The sequence below is a fragment of the Anomaloglossus baeobatrachus genome, chromosome 10, assembly GCF_048569485.1.
Source record: "Anomaloglossus baeobatrachus isolate aAnoBae1 chromosome 10, aAnoBae1.hap1, whole genome shotgun sequence".
Taxonomy (NCBI): Eukaryota; Metazoa; Chordata; class Amphibia; order Anura; family Aromobatidae; genus Anomaloglossus; species Anomaloglossus baeobatrachus.
Window position 1 is genome coordinate 24,648,242 of NC_134362.1, and position 18,326 is coordinate 24,666,567.

An 18,326-nucleotide genomic window follows, 5' to 3' on the forward strand; every position below is an offset into this window, starting at 1 on the left:
CCGCTAATTTGCAAAAGACTGGTTTGCATGTGGACGGCTAAAGAGACGCATTTATCAAGGAGAGTAAATAGGAGCTGCTGACAGTCAGACATTAGGATGACGTTCACACAAGTGACTGTAATCCAGAGAAAGCTTGGATAATGTCGACTCCAAAAACATCCAAGGGCCATGTACTATTAATTAATGCTGCCATTTGTGCTAATTCTGCAGTTTTCAGCATGGCGCGGTGTGGATACGCTGATTACAAGCTGGCGCTGCGCCGTGTAACTGCTGACGGGGCAAATCGTGAAATGCCAGAGCGACACCTACAGGCAGGAAGGGGCGCTGCAGTGTTACCGTGAGTTTCCATTACTTTGCTATTTTTTTGGCCACATGTAGACTTTTTTGGACCGAGTCCACTGAAGTGATCCCAGGTATCGGGACAGGACGACATTCACTGCACTGTTACTTTAAATAGGAACATGACTTACAGACCCCGCAGCAGATGTGACCACCTCTGAGCTGAGTGATGTGGGGGCTCCAATATCACCATGACAATACTCCACCCATGTCTATACATTCAGTACTGCCTCCCTGTCTCTCCTGTAAATGACACAGGCAGAGAGTACTACCTCCTTGTCTCTCCGTGTAAATGATGCAGACACACATAGTACTACCTCCTTATTTCTCCTTCTAAACAATGCAGGTACAGACAGTACTGCCTCCTTGTTTCTCCTTGTAAATGATGCAGGTAGAGATAGTACTGCCTCCTTGTTGACAATGCAGTTAGAGATAGTACTGCTTCCTTGTAAATTATGCAGGGAGATAGTACTGCCTCCTTGTTTCTCCCACTAAATGATGCAGGTACAGATAGTACTGCCTCCTTGTTTCTCCTTCTAAACAATGCAGGTACAGACAGTACTGCCTCCTTGTTTCTCCCTGTAAATGATGCAGGTGCAGACAGTACTGCCTCCTTGTTTCTCCTTGTAAATGATGCAGGTACAGACAGTACTGCCTCCTTGTTTCTCCTGTATATGATGCAAATACAGACAGTATTGCCTCCTTGTTTCTCCCTGTATATGATAAATGTACAAGTAGTACTGGTTCCTTGTTTCTCCCTGTAAATGATGCAGGTACACACAGTACTGCCTCCTTGTTTCTCCCACTAAATGATGCAGGTACAGATAGTACTGCCTCCTTGTTTCTCCCTGTAAATGATGCAGGTGCAGACAGTACTGCCTCCTTGTTTCTCCTTGTAAATGATGCAGGTACAGACAGTACTGCCTCCTTGTTTCTCCTGTATATGATGCAAATACAGACAGTATTGCCTCCTTGTTTCTCCCTGTATATGATAAATGCACAAGTAGTACTGGTTCCTTGTTTCTCCCTGTAAATGATGCAGGTACAGACAGTACTGCCTCCTTGTTTCTCCCTGTAAATGATACATGTACAGGTAGTACTGGCACCTTGTTTCTTCCTGTAAATGATGCAGGTACAGATAGTACTGCCTCCTTTTAAAGGATGCAGATAGAGACAATACTGCCTGACTGTTCCTCCCTGTTAATGGTGCAGGTACAAATAGTACTACCTCCTTGTAAATGATGCAGGTACACATAGTACTACCTTCTTGTTTCTCCCTTGAAATAATGCAGGTATAAATAGCACTACCGCCTCGTTTCTCCTTGTAAATGATGCAATTACATATCGCACTGCTTCATCTTTCCCTGTCAAATAATTTGATACAAATAGTACTGGGAAAGAGATATTAACACAAAGGATTCTGCAGATGCCAGGCTCGAATAAAGCAAGTGCGCATGCTCGGTAGAGGTCACGCATGTGCACCTCTGCTCTATTTCAGACAGGGATCTGCAAATTGCTCAGGATCCTGGTGGTCGGACCCCTGGAAATCTAAGTTTCCGGTATAAATTTCAATTCTGGGAATTTATCTGAGTAGGATACGGTCTCCTTGGAAATGATGCAGTCACAGATAGTGCTACCTCCTGCTCTCATTCCTCCAAAAGCACTACACAATGAAACGCAGAGGTTCCTTGGTGAATCCTGCCCTGGTCTCACCTGTCTCTGCATTTCTTCCACTTGTCGTGGCGGGAGGTTCTGCAGGACACTGAACATTTCCAGAATCTTCTCCTCTGGAATCACCACCGAGGCTCTAAAAGCAATAAAATAAATGATATCACATAGTGAAGAATAGGTGTAAATTTACCGCACAGCAGCAGCTACGAGAGTGAACATATCCACAAGTGCATTATTACCTCTTCCAATCCAGAACCTCCGAAAAAGGCAATATATAGGAATCGGCGACAATGACGGGAACGCAGCCGGCCTGCAAGATGTCGCTGAGAATGGCCTGTCCCAGGCGGGCGCCGCGGAGCACCAGACAGAACGAGGCTTCCTGCAAAACAGCCAGAATGCAGAACGCTTTATACTGTCATTCAATGCAACAAAACACTGTATAGCACCATTATTAAGCATGTAGCGGTTTTATAAATGCCTTTAGATGAGCTGGAATATGCAGCATCCATAGGCGCTGATGTGCAGAAATGACCGGAGCCGCTGAGGCTCGGAATATCGTATGTCAACCTTGCACTTGGCCGCTTCCACTTTCCAATACAACTATACAATAGCGCCCTCTGCCTGCGACGCTGTGTAATTACCTGCAGGACCTGCGGATAGTCGTGGACGTTGCTCTTGTGGCATCGCTTGCGATGGGGCGAGGAATCGTCAGACAGGTTGCTGCATTTATCGAGGATCAAGACGGATTCTCCATTCTCAGCACGAATCGTCTCAAGATCGGCTCTGAACTCGGGGTGCACGGCCGTCTGCGAGGAGACGAGAAAGAAGGTGCGAGGGCTGTGGGGTGAGAAAAAGATTACTGAGCATCATCGGTTTTTGTTTTTTGCTCCCCTTCTTCCGAGAGCCGTAACTTTTTTATTTTTTCGTCAATCTTGCCATATGAGGGCTTGTTTTTTGCGGGACAAGTTGTACTTTTAAATGAAACCATAAGTTTTACCATATACTGTACTGCAAAACTGCAAAAAAAGTGTGATGGCACAATAGTTTTTGGGATGTTTTATTCACGGTGTTCACTATATGGAAAAACTGATGTGTGGGTGTGATGCCTCAGGTCGGTGCGAGTTTGAAGACACCAAACATGTATAGGTTTACTTGTATCTAAGGGGTTAAAAAAAATTCACAAGTTTGTCCAATAAAAGTGGCGTACGTTTTGCGCCATTTACCAAAACCCGTAGCGTTCTTATTTTTTGGGATCTATGGCTCAGTGGCGGCTTATATTTTGCGTCTCGAGCTGACATTTTTAATGGTACCATTTTTGCGCAGATGCTACGTTGATCGCCTGTCATTGCACTTTGCGTAAAACATGCGGCGACCAAAAAACGTAATTTTGGCGTTTGGTAAACGGCGTAGTGGCAAAAAAATTCCAATCAGATTAATTGATTTTATATTTTGATAGAGCGGGCATTTCTGAACGCGGCGATACCAAATATCTGTATATTTATTTATTTTTTAACCCTTTAATTTTCAATGGGGTGAAAGGGGGGTGATTTGAACTTTTAGGTTTGGTTTTTTTTTATAACTTTTTTTTTTTTTAATTTTACTAGTCCCCCTAGGGGGCCATAGCGATCAGCAATCCGATCGCTCTGATCTATCTGCTGATCACAGCTATACAGCTGTAAACAGCAGATACAGTCACTTCCTGTTTCTTTCGGTTCCAGGCCGGGTGAAAACGAAAGTGAAACTTCGTAGCTGCAGGCATCATCACATGACCCTGTGCTACGATGGCAACCACCGAAAGTCACGTGATCACTCACATGACTTCCGGTGGGGGCGGCGGTAAGTAAAAAACATGGCAGCGTGCATATAGATCTCGCTGCCAGACTTTGGCAGCGAGATTTAAGGGGTTAAATGTTGCGAGTGGAAGCGATTCCACTCGCAACATGCAGGCACACATGTCAACTGTTGAAAACAGCTGATATGTGTGCCGACCGCCGCCACTTGCCCACGGCAGGGGGCGGGGCTTAACGGGACACGCTCTATGACGGATAGATCCGTCCATGGTCGTGAAGGGGTTAACTACTAGATGTTTGGGTTTTTTTTCTTTAAAGATTCCATTTGACAGTGATAACCTCTAGAAATAATTCACCTGACTATTTAGTGTGAAGCAAAAAAATAAAAAAAAAAAAAAAATCTGTACAGAAATAAGACCCTATGCCCCTAAAATGAGCTGAAAACATACCACTTCCCCTAGTTTTTGAATTATAAGACGCACTTTTCCCAAAAATGTGGGAGGAAAATGACGGGGAAGGGGGGGGGGTGCATCTTATAATCTGGATGTAGCTTACTGGGGGGTGGTGAAGTGGGGGTCACAGGGGCTAGGGGCAGTGGTGGAGTAGGGCGATGCTGCGGGCGGTGCAACAGGTGTCCCAAATGCTCGCTGTGGGCACTGAGAGACAGGAGCCATCCAGAAAATGTCAGCAATGCAGGCTTCACAGAAATGGCGCCCAGAGTCGGCGCATGCACAGATTGAGTTCTTGGCTAAACGAGGAGCCGAGATCTCATCTGCGCACACACCACCTCCGTCCCATTCATCTCATGGCAGCAGTCTTAAGAAAAATGGCGCCCGGAGGTGGCGCATGCACAGATGAGATCTCGGCTCCTCATTTAGCCAAGAACTCAAATCTGCGCATGCGCCGACTCTTGGCGCCATTTCTTTGAAGCCTGCATTGATGACATTTTCTGTATGGCTCCTGCCGCACCGCCGGAAGTGAGCATAGCTGGAGCACCAGCCGCACCGACCGCAGCACCGCCTTACTCCACCACCGCTGTCCCCCACACATAATACCATGGTTTGAATGAAGTAGAAAAAAAGAAAAATAAAGAGCAGCTGTTCATTAGGGACTAATAAGACCTGCTCATTCAGGGGTTAAAAGTGCAGCTGAAAAATAGCCCAAATGGGATAAAATTATAGCCAAGAACTCAAATAGTCCGACCTTGGGCGAGGCGGATACTGTGCCTGGCATTTAGCTGGAAAGGACACTTGGTTGTAGCAATGTGAAGAGCCAATCAGCACTCCTTTACCGTTTCTCCCACTTGTCCTTTCCAGTTGGATGCCAAGCACAATATGCAGCCCACGGCCTCTGGTTCTGACTAGGTGACCTAATCTCTACTAGTTTAATCATTGATGGGCATCTTGAGCCATAAAGACACAGTGGGATCTCCTGCCGGTCATTACCACTCACCCAGGTGCGCGCACAGGTAGGTTCACTTCGGAGAGCGGACTGTATACTGGGATACTGACGTCATAACCCTGGCGGTACGTCCACGTCGAGAACCCTCCACCGGCCAGCACCGCTCTACAAAGGAGATAAAAGAGATTGGTCTCAGATTCGACAGTCCAGTCCTTATTTCCCACTACACCTGGCATTGGGGGAGAGCCGGGCCCCCCCAGAGGGGGTCGGGCAGCAGGTTTACTAGAGAAAGGCTCAATGCAAAAATGGTGTCAAATAACGACACCCGGGGTGATGTGATGGCGACATGCACAGGCCACCGTATAAAGAGAATTTTGTTACTTACCGTAAATTCTTTTTCTTATAGTTCCGTCATGGGAGACCCAAACCACGGGTGTATAGCTACTGCCTCCGGAGGACACACAAAGTTACTACACTCAAACGTGTAGCTCCTCCCTCCTAGCATATACACCCCCTGCTAGCCAGTCCTAGCCAGTTTAGTGCAAAAGCTGAAGGAGGACATCCACCCACAAGAAGAGACAGAGTAAAATCCGGAAGAACCGGAACCTCTGTCTACAACAATAACAGCCGGTGAAGATACACGGAACAAGAAACCTGCCAACAGGCAATAGGGAGGGTGCTGGGTCTCCCATGACGGAACTATAAGAAAAAGAATTTACGGTAAGTAACAAAATTCTCTTTTTCTTCATCGTTCCTATGGGAGACCCAGACCATGGGACGTCCTAAAGCAGTCCATGGGTGGGAATAAACAGACAACTGAGAAGCAGGCAAACCCAACTTCACAAATGGGCGACAGACGCCTGAAAAATGCGTCTGCCCAAGCCCGCGTCTGCCAAAGCAAGAGCATGCCTTGGATAGAGCTTCGAAAAAGTATGCAGACTAATTCGAGCTGCAGTCTGACAGACCTACTGAGCCGTAGCCTGGCGCCTGAAAGCCCAAAAGGCACCGACAGGTCTGATCAAATGTGCTCTGATCCCCGGCGGGGAAGGCACTTGAGTACACTGGCAGGCCTCGGAAATGGCCGACCTAAGCCAACGAACCAGGGTCGGCTTAGATGCCGAGAGACCGCTACGTTGACTAGCAGTCAGTACCAGAGAGAGGTGCACCGCCTAATAACGGCGGTGCGAGACACATAGATCCGGGGCGCCCGCACCAGATCCAGGATATGCAACGCTTCCTCAAAGCGATGAACAGGAGCCGGACAAAAGGAAGGCAGGAAAATTGCCCCGGATAAGGTGGAAGCAGTAACCACCTTAAGGAAAAAAATCCGGAGTCGGACGGAGACCACCTTGTCTTGATGCAAAAGACCAAAAAGGGGGTGACTCAGAGAGAGTGCAGCCAGAACTCCCTGGCGGGAAATTCTAGCCACCAGAAAGACTACTTTCTGTGAAAGATGAAACAAGGAAACCTGCCTAAGAGGCGCAAAGGGGGGTTTCCGGGAACCGGGAGGACCGGATTAAGGTCCCAGGGCTCCATAGGCCGCCGGAAAGGCGGAATGATGTGAGATGCGCCCTTAAAGGAGCGCACCGGAGCCAGCCGGATGATACGCCGCTGGCACATACCGACAGAACGGAGACCTGTCCCTTAATGAGGGATAGTCCTAGCTGTAGACCGGACTGTGGAAGGGACAGGAGGGTCGGCAAGGCTAAAAAGGTCCAAGGACACTTTGGGGCTCGAGTCATAGCGGAGATGACTTCAGGAAGGATACCAGAAGTCGCCAAGATCCAGGACTCAATAGCTACGCCGTCAATCTGAGAATCCAGAATTCTGACGGAAAAAACTGACCTTTTGAGAAAAGGTCTGGACGGTCCGGAAGATGCCATGGCAACCCAACGGACAGAAGGAGCAGGTCAGGGTACCAAGCCTGCCTGGGTCAGTCTGGAGTAAGAGAATGACCCGACGGCCCCCTTTACTGATCTTGCGCAGGACTCTGGGCAAGAGGTAGAGACGAAGCTGGGATCAAACATGAACCAGTGTGTCTACCGCAAAACCTGAGGATTGTGGACCACGGTTGGACAGCTGAAATAGTCTGCCTCGCAGTTTTGACATCTAGGATGTGGGCTGCGGATACGGTGGACTAGGAGTCCCTTGTCCACTGAAGAATGTTGAGGCGCTAAGATTGCCAGGCGGCTGAGTGTCCCGCCCTGGAAGATGATGTAGGAAAACGCTGTCACGTTGTCCGACTGGACTCGAATGTGCCTAGCCGCCAACAGATGGTGAAGGCTTAGAGAGCTAGAAATACAGCTCTGATTTCCAGCCCATTGATGGAGATATACTGCTCCCAAGGCGGAAAGACCAGCACCCTGGTGAGGGTCACCCGGGACGGGGCCAGGAAGTCCCTGAGACAGAGTGGCCGAAACCACCACTGAAAACGAGCCCCTGGTCAGTGGCAAAGCCACCACCCCGTGGAAGGAGGGAGTTCGCGTGTGCAGCGGAAAACATCCAGTCTCAGAGGACGCAGGAGAAATTGGGCAAGGAATCACTTCCATTGACGCCACCGTCTGACCACCACCTGTATTTGGTGTCTGATAGAACGACGTCGACCGCCAGCGGAGGGACTACTGATCGACTTAGAGCAGCTTTACAAGAGCCGACAGAGTCTCGAATTGCGTCCCTGAGAACCTCTGGTTCGAAGTCAGAGTGGACTTGAACAGAATGACAAGCCACCCGAATAGGTTAGAGTGGCGAGAGTAAGCGAAGTACTCTGCTAAGAGTCTGCACTGGATGAAGCCCCGAGAAGAAGGCCGTCCAGGGCAAACGATCACTGCCAATCCCTAGGGGTGCAGGACCCTAATCACAGCAGCCCCAATGAGAATACTCGAGGGGCCGTGGCTAACCCCAAGGGAAGAGCCACGAATTGGACCACTCCAATGGCAAAACGTAGTCAACGCTGGTGTGAAACTGCGATTGACCCCTGCAGAAAGGCATCTCTGATGCCGATGGCTGCTAGGGAATCTCCTTGGGTTCTTGATTGATCCGGTGAAAAAACACACAGAACAAGACCGAGACTCCATGTGAACACGCCACACCTGACCATGCTTGAAAAGCTAAAGATCCAGGTCGGAAGGCACCGCCCTCTTCGGGTACTAGAAATAGATTTAAACAAAAATCTCAGAACCGTTCCCAGTCGGGAACCGGTACAATTCCTCCATTGGCCTGCAAGAAATGCCACGGCCTGTGAGAAGGCGGCGGCCTTGGAGCCGGGAGGGGGTGACAGGAAAAATCTGTTTGGCGGGTGGACAGAATTCCATCCTGTAGCCAAGGGAGATATAATCTCGCCCCCACTGAACGGAGACGTGTTAGAACCATACGTCGCCAAGTGGAGGGAGCCTGCCACCGACCAGGAGGAGGTTGGCGTGGCTAGATAGCTCGGAGGAAGCTGACTAAGTGGCAGCATCTCCTGCGGTCTTCTGAAGACGCAGCTTCAAGCCAATTGGTTCTATGAACCTAGGCCGAGCTAGAGGACGATCAGATGGAGGAACGGAAACCACCGAAACCTCAACTGATTCCTGCCCTGGACAGGATCCCTGGTTTAGGTTTGTGGCAAGGAAGAACTCTCCTCGCCAAGAGCTTCCTAAATTTTATCCAGTTGGTTCCGAAGAGACTGGTCCCACCAAAGGGGAGCCCAGCAAGGAACCTCTATAGAGGTATCTGCCTTCCATTTCCGAAGCCACAGGAGCCTGCGGATAGTGAGGAAGTAGCCAAGACCACCGCCGTGCGGTGTCCAGCATGGCAGACCTGGCAGAGGATGAGAAGACTGACGTTTGGAAGTTCAGGCAACCGTCTTGGGCATCGCGTCCCTGTGAGGGAAAGCATCTCCTCTGAGGAGCCATCAGCCACTGACGTAACGGTCCGGGCTGAGCCATCTGAGGTGAATGAGCCCACCTTTTGACCACCATTGGTGGACAGGGGAAACACAGTCCTCAGAATCACGCTTCATGGGAAGCGACTGTCAGAGCGGACCCTGGGCTGGTCACAGGGCCTGAAAACTGGAGTGGTTAAGGAACACACATAGTGTTCCCCTAGATAAGGTAACTCCGGCGGATTGAGGTCCAGTACAAAATTAATGTACCGTGGGATCCTTATAGAGGTGCCGTCAGCCACTGATACAACTATCCGGGCTGAAAGTCTAGACACCGGAGTGGCCACCCCTGGCGAATGAGTACACTCCTTGACCACCTCTGATGGGAGGGGGAGACAGGCAGCAGAACCCCGCTGTGGGATCTGCAGGACAGGCTGTGGGCTTGGACGCAGCGGGCTGAAAACTGGAGTGGTTAAGGAACACGCTCCTCGTCCTGTTAAAGGTATACTGATGCCTTTCTGCCAGCGGGGAATACTCCCCTGATACAGGCGGATGGAGGTCCAGTACAAGTATAATGGACGCAATCCAATCATTCGCATCCGCGTCACCTACGGACGGATCAAAGTACCTAAAGTAGCGTCCGAGCCCCTGGTAGAGACATCCTCCTCGTCCAGTGAGTCAGCTCGTATCGGAGCTGCGGGACGGGGAGTACAGGGGACCCTACGTCTCCCTGTGAGGAGGACGGGGTCTGTGAGCTTTGCTGAGCGAGCAGAAAACGCCCTGAGAAGGGGGCTGCATGCTCAGCGGATGCCGGGACAGCCGACCCCTGGAAAAAAAGATTCCCCCAGGGGTCAGCCACCGAAACCGGAGGAGCTGGAGGGACCATAAATGAGCCTCCAAGCTGAGGGGCCACAGTGGTTATGAGCTCGGTACAGCCGTACGAGACTACCAAGCCTGCAGCCTCGCTCTGTGAGACCTGCTGCAGAGGTGGGGGCTCTGTCTAGAATGTTTAGAATACCCAAGACAGGGGTTCAGCCCGGGGAGACTCCAGGCTGAGGCACCACCACATAAGAACCATTACAGTGTGGGTCTGTGCCGGTTCAGACAATATAAGCTTACATGCAGAACATGTAGTGTACAGCCTTGGAGCTTTGCTCCTAGTGTGAGACATGCTGCTGAGGAGGAGGTTCTATAATAAAGAATTAACTCCCTCAGAATGCCCTGATAGTGTATAAAAGTGCACAACCAGAGGTTGTGACTTATCAGGCCGCTATTATGAGTGCCCCCCGGGTTCCAAGCCTGGACCCCCAGCCAGATATCCACTCCCTCTGCACTGCAGAGCAGCCAGCGCCGATCAGCGTACTAAGAACACTGAGAAAATGGCGCCCGAGTGAGGGGGGGGGGCGGGGGTTAACCCAGGAGCGGGAATCGGAGGGCTAAGGAGATGTACAGGGGAGGGAATCATCTCCTCAAAAAGGAGTGTCCTCCCCTGTGCAGAGCGGCCGGCGGGCGGCGCTGCAGTGTCCCCCTGCATGTCTGACATGCAGGGGAACAAAACGAAACTAGGCCGCGGCTGAAGCCGGGGCCTAGAGTTATACATGCGGCCGAAAATCAGGCATCATCGGCGCGGTACACAGTAAAAACCGTGGAACCGGCCGGAACACAGTGAAAAGCAGCATTATCAAAGTAAATCACTGTCCCCCCAATAAAGTGCCCCACATTGCAGAAGGACCCTCTGAATAACGTCTCTATACTTAGCTTTGAGACGCAGGGCCCAGTCCCTGGGTGGGGTGGGGGTCCAGTGCTCCGTCCAGCAGGGTCCTGCCAAAGGGCTGCGGAAGGAGGCCGGTCTCCTGCAAGGCAGTGAGAACCGTAAGGGCTCTAACTTCAAGCCAGAGCCCCTAAGGGATGGTGAAGGAGCGCGGCATGAAGGGCTCTTGCCCTGAATCAACCTTAACAGCACCGCCGCCAGGGGAGTGAGAAGGGACATGCCGGGGGTCCAGTGGACCCGCTTTTCTTCCAAATCTTTAGAAAAAATGAAAAATCAAAAAAGGATGCATGTGTGTGTGTGATCCTCCTGACACAAAGCAAGAAACTGGCTAGGACTGGCTAGCAGGGGGTGTATATGCTAGGAGGGAGGAGCTACACGTTTGAGTGTAGTAACTTTGTGTGTCCTCCGGAGGCAGTAGCTATACACCCGTGGTCTGGGTCTCCCATAGGAACGATGAAGAAACGGGTGGACGCACACGGGAAAGCGTATTATTGATCAATTACCGCCTGTAGAAACGTAGCCAGCAATTAGCCGACAAACGAGCGGATCGTTCATGAGCGGATCGCATCTTACTGACCGTCGTCATCACATTGCCCCATGTGAACAGGCCCTATGTTCCCCACTACAGGCACCACCAGGGCCCTATGTTCCCCCCTACAGGCACCACCAGGGCCCTATGTTACCTCCCTCCAGGCGACACCTGGGACCGCCACTCGGGACTGCTGCTGCCCTCCTGGACAGACACTACCCCCTGGGACAGACAGTGTCCCCACCCTCTGCACTCCAGGCCCAACCCCCTCCGGGCCCTATACTCCCTCCCTCTGAGCTTCACCTGGGCCCTACTACCCCAACCAGGCCATACCCCACCCCCCCAGTGCCCCATCCGGGCCCTACACTCCCCTCCTTCCAGACCCTATGCTTGCCCCCTCTAAGCCCTAAACCAATTCCCTCTCTACGCCAAATGCAATCCCCTCCAGGCCCCACGCCTTCCCCTCTAGGTCCCATGCTATCACCTCCGAGCCCAACCAGAGTCCCACATACACCTTCCGGTCCCCATCCTTTCCATACATATCCCCTTCGGACCCCATTTTTGCTCTTTGTCCGCATTTTGGCGCTTTTGTCTTGTTTCCTACAAAAACAAACGACCTGATCCTTTTTATCTCCGACATTACCTGTGGATAGGGAGCTGGGAGACCCCCGTACAGATCTGATCATGTGTATGGAGAGGGCTTTACTTTTGATCAGCTGAATAATATCCTCTGGAACCGATGAGTACATGTAAAACCTCATTATTGTTACCTGCTTCTTACCTGTCACGGGGAACATCCAGAGCCGTGTTATAATCCGGGGGACCCCCGGGCAGCATATTAAATAGCAGGTGGTTCGTACCTCGGTCCCATCTACGAAAGAATAAAAGTAAAAAGGTCAATTTATATGTAACGGTCCCAGAGCTGGGCGAGAAACTTTCTGGAGCTCTTAGACATTGATAGGAGGCACGTACTGCCGGGGAGAACACAGGGCTCTTCTGGTCTCTGTCAGGTGCATGGTATATACAGTATTTTTCGGATAATATGATGCACTTTTCCTTCCAAATATTTGGGAGGGAAATGAGGGGTGCGTCTTATAGTCCAAATGGACCTTACCGGGAGGTGGTGGAGAGGGATAGCAGGAGGTAGAGGCAGTGCGGGGCGGCCTGTGCCGCGGTGTTGTGGGCTGCTGTGCTGAAGATGTCGGTGGTGCGGGCTTCAAATGATGGCGCCCAGAGTCGGCACGTGTGCAGATGGACCTCTCTGCTCAAGATCTCATCTGTGCATATGCCACCTCCGGCCATCGATCTCCCAGTGGCGGACTTAAGGAAAATGGTGCCAAAGGTGGCAAGTGTGCAGAGGAGATCTCTGCTTCTCATTGAGCCAATAGCTCAATCTGTGCACGTGCTGACTCAGGTTGTCATTTCTTTGAAGCACGCACCACCGACAGATTCTGAAAGTTGCCTACCTTATAGCATCTGGGACACTCGCTGGCCACACCGTCGCAGTATCGACTAACTCCAGCATCGCCCCTGCCTCCTGTGGCCCTGCTCCACCACCGCTGCCCCCCCCCACCTTTGGTAAGACACCATCGAATTATAAGACGGACCCCTTTTTTTCCCTTTAAATTTGGGGTGCATCTTATAATCCGATGCGTCTTATAAACCGAAAAATACAGTACCTTGCTATACATCCCACCCCCTCCCCCCCCCAAAAAAAAATTATTCTGCGCTGTATGATTTTTTTTAAAGACAAACGGCTGCACAACTGCAAAGATAATTTTCTTTCCGGTGACTGATAACCCGTCTCCGGCAGCCGCTCTTATCTCTGATGAAAAGACAACGTGACTTCAACAAATTTTGCAATTTAGGCTTTGTTTTTTAATCTAGATATATGGCTAATTTGCACTAACAGAACCTGAGTGGGGTATATGCATCCCTGTGACATGAATACAGAGGTCCTGTTATATGGGAAGGAGTTGCACACTGTGTATATGGCACAGAAAGATTTGACCATACTACTAGATATGTCAAAATATTTAAAGGGAACCTGTCACCAGATTTGGGGCCTATAAGCTGGGGCCACCACCAGTGGGCTCTTATATACAGCATTCTAGAATACTGTATATAAGAGCCCAGGCCGCTGTGTAGAACGTAAAAATCACTTTATAATACTCACCTAAGGTGCAGTGCAGACTGTTCGGATGGGCGTCTTCATCCTCCGATGCCGGCGCCTCCTCTTTCGGCCACCTTTGTCCTCCTTCTGAAGCCGGGGTGCATGACGCGTCCTACGTTATCCACACTAGACGACATTGAGGTCCTGCGCATGCGCACTACAATACTTTGCCCTGCAGATCAAAGTGCGCCTGCGCAGGACCTCAATGCCGGTGAGTGTGGATGACGTAGGACACATCAAGAACCCAGGCTTCAGAAGAGGGAGAACAAAGATGGCTGAAAGAGGAGGCGCCGCACCCGGAGAACGGAGACACCCATCCGACCAGTCTGCACCGCACCGCCCCCCTAGGTGAGTATTATAGTGATTTTTATGTTCTACACAGCGGTCTGGGCTCTTATAAACAGTATTCTAACATGCTGTATATAAGAGCCCGGTGGTGGTGGCCGCAGCTTATAAGGCAAAAAAATGGTGACAGGTTCCCTTTAAAGGGATGTTTCCAATTTGGACATTTTGTGCATGTCTGCAAGTCCCACTTTAGTGGAAATGGAGCGGGGTCCCCCTCTCTAGATGATTGTCTGTAGACACTAGGTGGAAGTCTATGGCCTCCTGTAACGGGTGCGGGAGTAACCCAAAGTGGACCCAAGTATTAATGGGACTGTCCACTCAGGGTAACTCCAATCCTTGCCCTCTTAGGGACAAGGAGAAGGCACCTAACGCCCCAGGTGACAGCCCCCCTTGCCGCCCCTATTACCTGGGCAGCTTGGCCAGGGCTTGTGCGGTCTGCTTAATCCGCAGGTCGTTCTGGTTGAGCACATCGATAGACGGCAGGAACAGGCAGGCCCTGGAGACGTCATCCGTGTAGAAGTCGCTCTCGGACACGGCGGTCAGCAGCTCGTTGTACTCCCGGGAGATTGTGCCGCCCACCGCACCCCCGTACTCATCCGTGTACTTCTTTAAGGGGTAGATGTAAACTTTGACTTTGTTTTTAGGGTTGAAGCCGCAGCGGTAAACATCGAAGCAAGTGTGCATCCGGCAGCTGAGGTCCCCTCGATCGGGCAGAGGGCTGCTGTCCGAGATCCTGACGGCCGGCACGTCGTGGACGCTGCGCTTCTCCGCGATCCAGTCGCCGGACGGTTCGATGCTGTGAGGCCAAAACTGGAACATGCCGGTGGCGATGAGGCCCAGGAGCACCACCGAGAACAGGGCGATGTAGTAGACGCGGTGCTTGGACTTCATTCTGGGGATCAGGACAGGACCCCGGGTGTTGTACTTGACCGAGGCGCACATAATGGACCCTCCTGCCCCGATCCTGCACTGCTGCCGGGGGAAACACAGTCAGACGATGATTGTACAATCAGATCTACAGCCAATCTCATCACACCAAGACCAATAGAGAAAAAATTCCTATCATGGCCACCGAGAGCAGAAAAATTCAAGCTAAGGCTATGTTCACTCACAGCATTTTTTTCTGCATCCAAATCCTGCTCTTTAAGGCTGTGTGCACACGCTGCGTTTTTTTTTTTTGCATATTTTAATCAATTTGCAAGGGAAACCACATCCCAGCTAAGTCTATGGAAACCTCGAGTGCTGTGCACACATTGCAGATTTTGGTGCAGAAAAAACTGCAACAAACAATTGACCTGTCCATTGTTTTTGCATTTTTTTTCCAGCCTTTTTTTCTAACACAATGCATAAAAAACCCCGCATCAAGAGACGCTAAACTGCGGCAAAAAAGGGAGTATTTTTCACAGCAATTTTCCTGCCAAGAGATGCAGTTTTTGGTGCAGAAAATCTGCAACGTGGGAACATAGCGTTATCAGTAAAAACAGTGTGAAAATGCCCATTTTGCTGAGTTTTCTAAGCTTTTTTTGGAGCAGTTTATTGGGTGCAGATGTTTGCTTTGTCCATAGTACTTCTTTTATTCACCAAACATACTATGGAAATGTTTTTTATGCAACTTTTTTCCATTTTCTCATTGATTTCTATTGGAATAGTAAAAAAAAACGCTGCAAAAACATTCACATGCTGCATATTTGTAAACCTCTTAAAGGCATGTTCACACATTGCTTTTTGCTGCAGTTTTGGCAGTGTGTAAAATGCTTTCAGATTTTGCAGCGTTTCTGGTGCAGATTATGGTTCTTCCAATTCAGTCAGGAAAAAAAAAGCAATTGTACGCTTTCGCTGGTACTGTAAAGCAGCTTTTAAAGGGGTTGTCCACTATTTTGGCATTGATGGCCTGTCCTTAGGAGAGGACACGCCAGGATCCAAAACGCTGCATCCCCGCCGATCAGAGGATTACGGTCCCGGCGGCGGAAGCAGGCGGCTGTAAATGCTCAGTTCCGGAGCTGCTCCATCTGATAGCGGCCGGGTACTGCACATGCGCATCCTATTGACTAGAATGGGATGCAGATTGCAGTACCCGACCGCTATCAGATGGAGCAGCTCTGGAACTGAGCATTTCCGGTCATCTGCTGCCGCCGCCGGGACCGTAGTCAGCTGATCAGCGGGGGTACGGGGTGTCAAACCTCGGCCGATTAGACGTTGATGACCTATTCTAAGGATAGGCTAACAATTTCAAAGTAGTAGACAACCCCTTAATTTATATGTTTTTTTATCGAGTTTTTGTGGTTTTTTTATGCATTTTTCCTGCCAAGTTTTTAGGGAATGGCGATCGTGGGGGTTCCCCCGCTGCAGGGTCTCCGCGCCGCTCCCGGTAGTTTAAACCCTTGAATGCTGCCCTCAATGCGATCGCAGCATTCAGGAGGCAGGGAGAGGGGAATCACTTACCTCCCTGACAAGCACTGACAGATATAATACACTGCAGTGATCGAGCACTGCAGTGTATTATAGAAACACAGGAAATAAACGCTGCAACGTGTGCACCGCCAGTCAGGATTCCCATAGACGTCGCTGGGACGCGTTTTTCCTTGCAGTATTGATTAAAATCTGCATGAAAAAAATGCAGCCGAATACTTCTCACAGCTGAGGGTTTGCTACAATTGTATCCGGTCTAGAGAATCCTCTAAAAGAATTTTTGTCTCCAAAACGGAAACATTTCCCATTAATCCCAGTGATTTGTGGTAAACGCGGTAACGAGATCCCGATGCACGGCCCATCCTAGTGGAACGCGAGCAACGTCTGCCCTAAGACCCCCTTAACCCCTCAGATTTTTTTTAGGGGGGGGGGGGGACCGAAAAAATGGCAATTTTTGAGTTTCAACTTTATTTTTCACACGACAAGCCGCCATACAACCGTATCACAGTCTATGGCGTAACCGTCCCACCGACATGGCGGCCATGTTGGCGTAGACAAGACATCACAGCTACGGCACAGGACGGTGACAATACTGCACATTATAGGGGTAATAACACTGCATATTCCTTCTATAGGGGCAGAAATGGCAGCTGTATATACAGTACACGTCGTGCGCTCATACACGCGCCTCCCTGCGGTTATACAAGCAGATAGGACACAGGACACACCGTGCGGATTAGGCCGCGGCCCCCGCTCCTCACCTCGGCCCCCAGTAGCAGCAGCTCCCGGCCCCGGGCCGCCCCTGACAACGCTCACAGCTTCAGCCTCATCCCTCGGCCGGAGACACCCGCACTGTGCGGAAATGACGTCACCGCCGAGACTGTGTATGAGGAACAGGCGCCGCTAGAGGGTAAATAAGCCACTGCACGTATTAGCACATCTGTCTGCAGACTATGGCGGCCGCCATTTTGTCGAAGATCTACTGCTTCAGAAAATACAAAATTAGCCCCTTCTAGATGCAACTGTAACAACAAGAGCGCTATAAATCTTCACACTGGTTTATTAGAAAAATTCTTAATTGGCCATTGCTCTTCTTTTGATTAGTCGGCGTTCCTAACATCATGGTTACCACAACTTGATAAACGTGACGTCTCGCGAGGCGATACTCGGAGCACGGTCCTACAATCGCAGACTAGCGACATGGCCGATGGATCGGGTTATGTGAATCGACCTGCTCACACCTTTGTAAGAACAAAAAATGGAGAAAGTATATGGAGCGCTAGGCGTACTGCGGCAAATATTGACAACAGCCCTAGCCACACCCATTTGCATTTCTTCCTACCCTAGCAAGAGGAGTTGTCAGAGGGTCGGTGGAAGAAAGGGACATTCTGCAGCCGCCAGAGAGTGCAGGGTGAAGACCCAAATTCGTGTCTGACTGCTGCATCCAGGATGGTTGGGACTAGGATGAGCAGATGGATTCCCAGGACTCCGGTCCAGATCAGTAGTACCTGGCGGCTGGATGGGAGACCGCAAATCTCTTACCTTCCAGCATCCCCAATGGCTGGACAGAAGGCTGTGAATCTCTTACCTTCCAGCATCCCCAATGGCTGGACAGAAGGCTGTGAATCTCTTACCTTCCGGCGTCGCTGGTGGCTGGACGTGAGGCCGCGAATCTCTTACCTTTCGGTGTCCCCGGCTGCTGGACAGGAGGCTGCGAGTCTCTTTCATTTTGGCATCCCCGATGGCTGGACAGGGGGCCATGAATCTCTTACCTTCCAACATCCCCATCGGCTGGACAGGAGGCTGCAGATCTTTTATATTCTGGTGTCACCGGTGGATGGATGGGAGGCCGCGAATCTCTTACCTTCCGGTGTCCCTGGTGGTTGGATGGGAGACCGCAGATCTCTAACCTTCCGGTGTCCCTGGTGGTTGGATGGGAGACTGCAGATCTCTAACCTTCCGGTGTCCCTGGCTGCTGGATGGGAGGACGTGAATTTCTAACTATGCAGCGTCCCCGGAGGTTGCACGGGAGGCTG

At 50.6% G+C, this 18,326-nt stretch overlaps 1 protein-coding gene across 2 annotated transcripts in view; it reads right to left on the bottom strand.

The window, feature by feature from the left end:
* Positions 1-17,154, bottom strand: part of EXT2 (exostosin glycosyltransferase 2) — an 82,170-nt gene extending 65,016 nt beyond the window's left edge. The window contains exons 1-7 of one of the 2 annotated variants that reach the window (XM_075325733.1): positions 17,052-17,154; positions 14,288-14,850; positions 12,145-12,234; positions 5,253-5,366; positions 2,652-2,847; positions 2,250-2,389; positions 2,053-2,146 (exon numbers count right to left, since the gene is read on the bottom strand). In XM_075325733.1, coding sequence (XP_075181848.1) covers positions 2,053-2,146; positions 2,250-2,389; positions 2,652-2,847; positions 5,253-5,366; positions 12,145-12,234; positions 14,288-14,823 — 1,170 coding nt within the window. In that variant the 5' untranslated portion in view covers positions 14,824-14,850; positions 17,052-17,154. Of the gene's footprint in view, positions 1-2,052; positions 2,147-2,249; positions 2,390-2,651; positions 2,848-5,252; positions 5,367-12,144; positions 12,235-14,287; positions 14,854-17,051 lie in introns of both variants that reach the window. The other variant, XM_075325731.1, reaches the window with a different exon arrangement.
* Between the last annotated feature and the right edge of the window lie 1,172 nt (positions 17,155-18,326).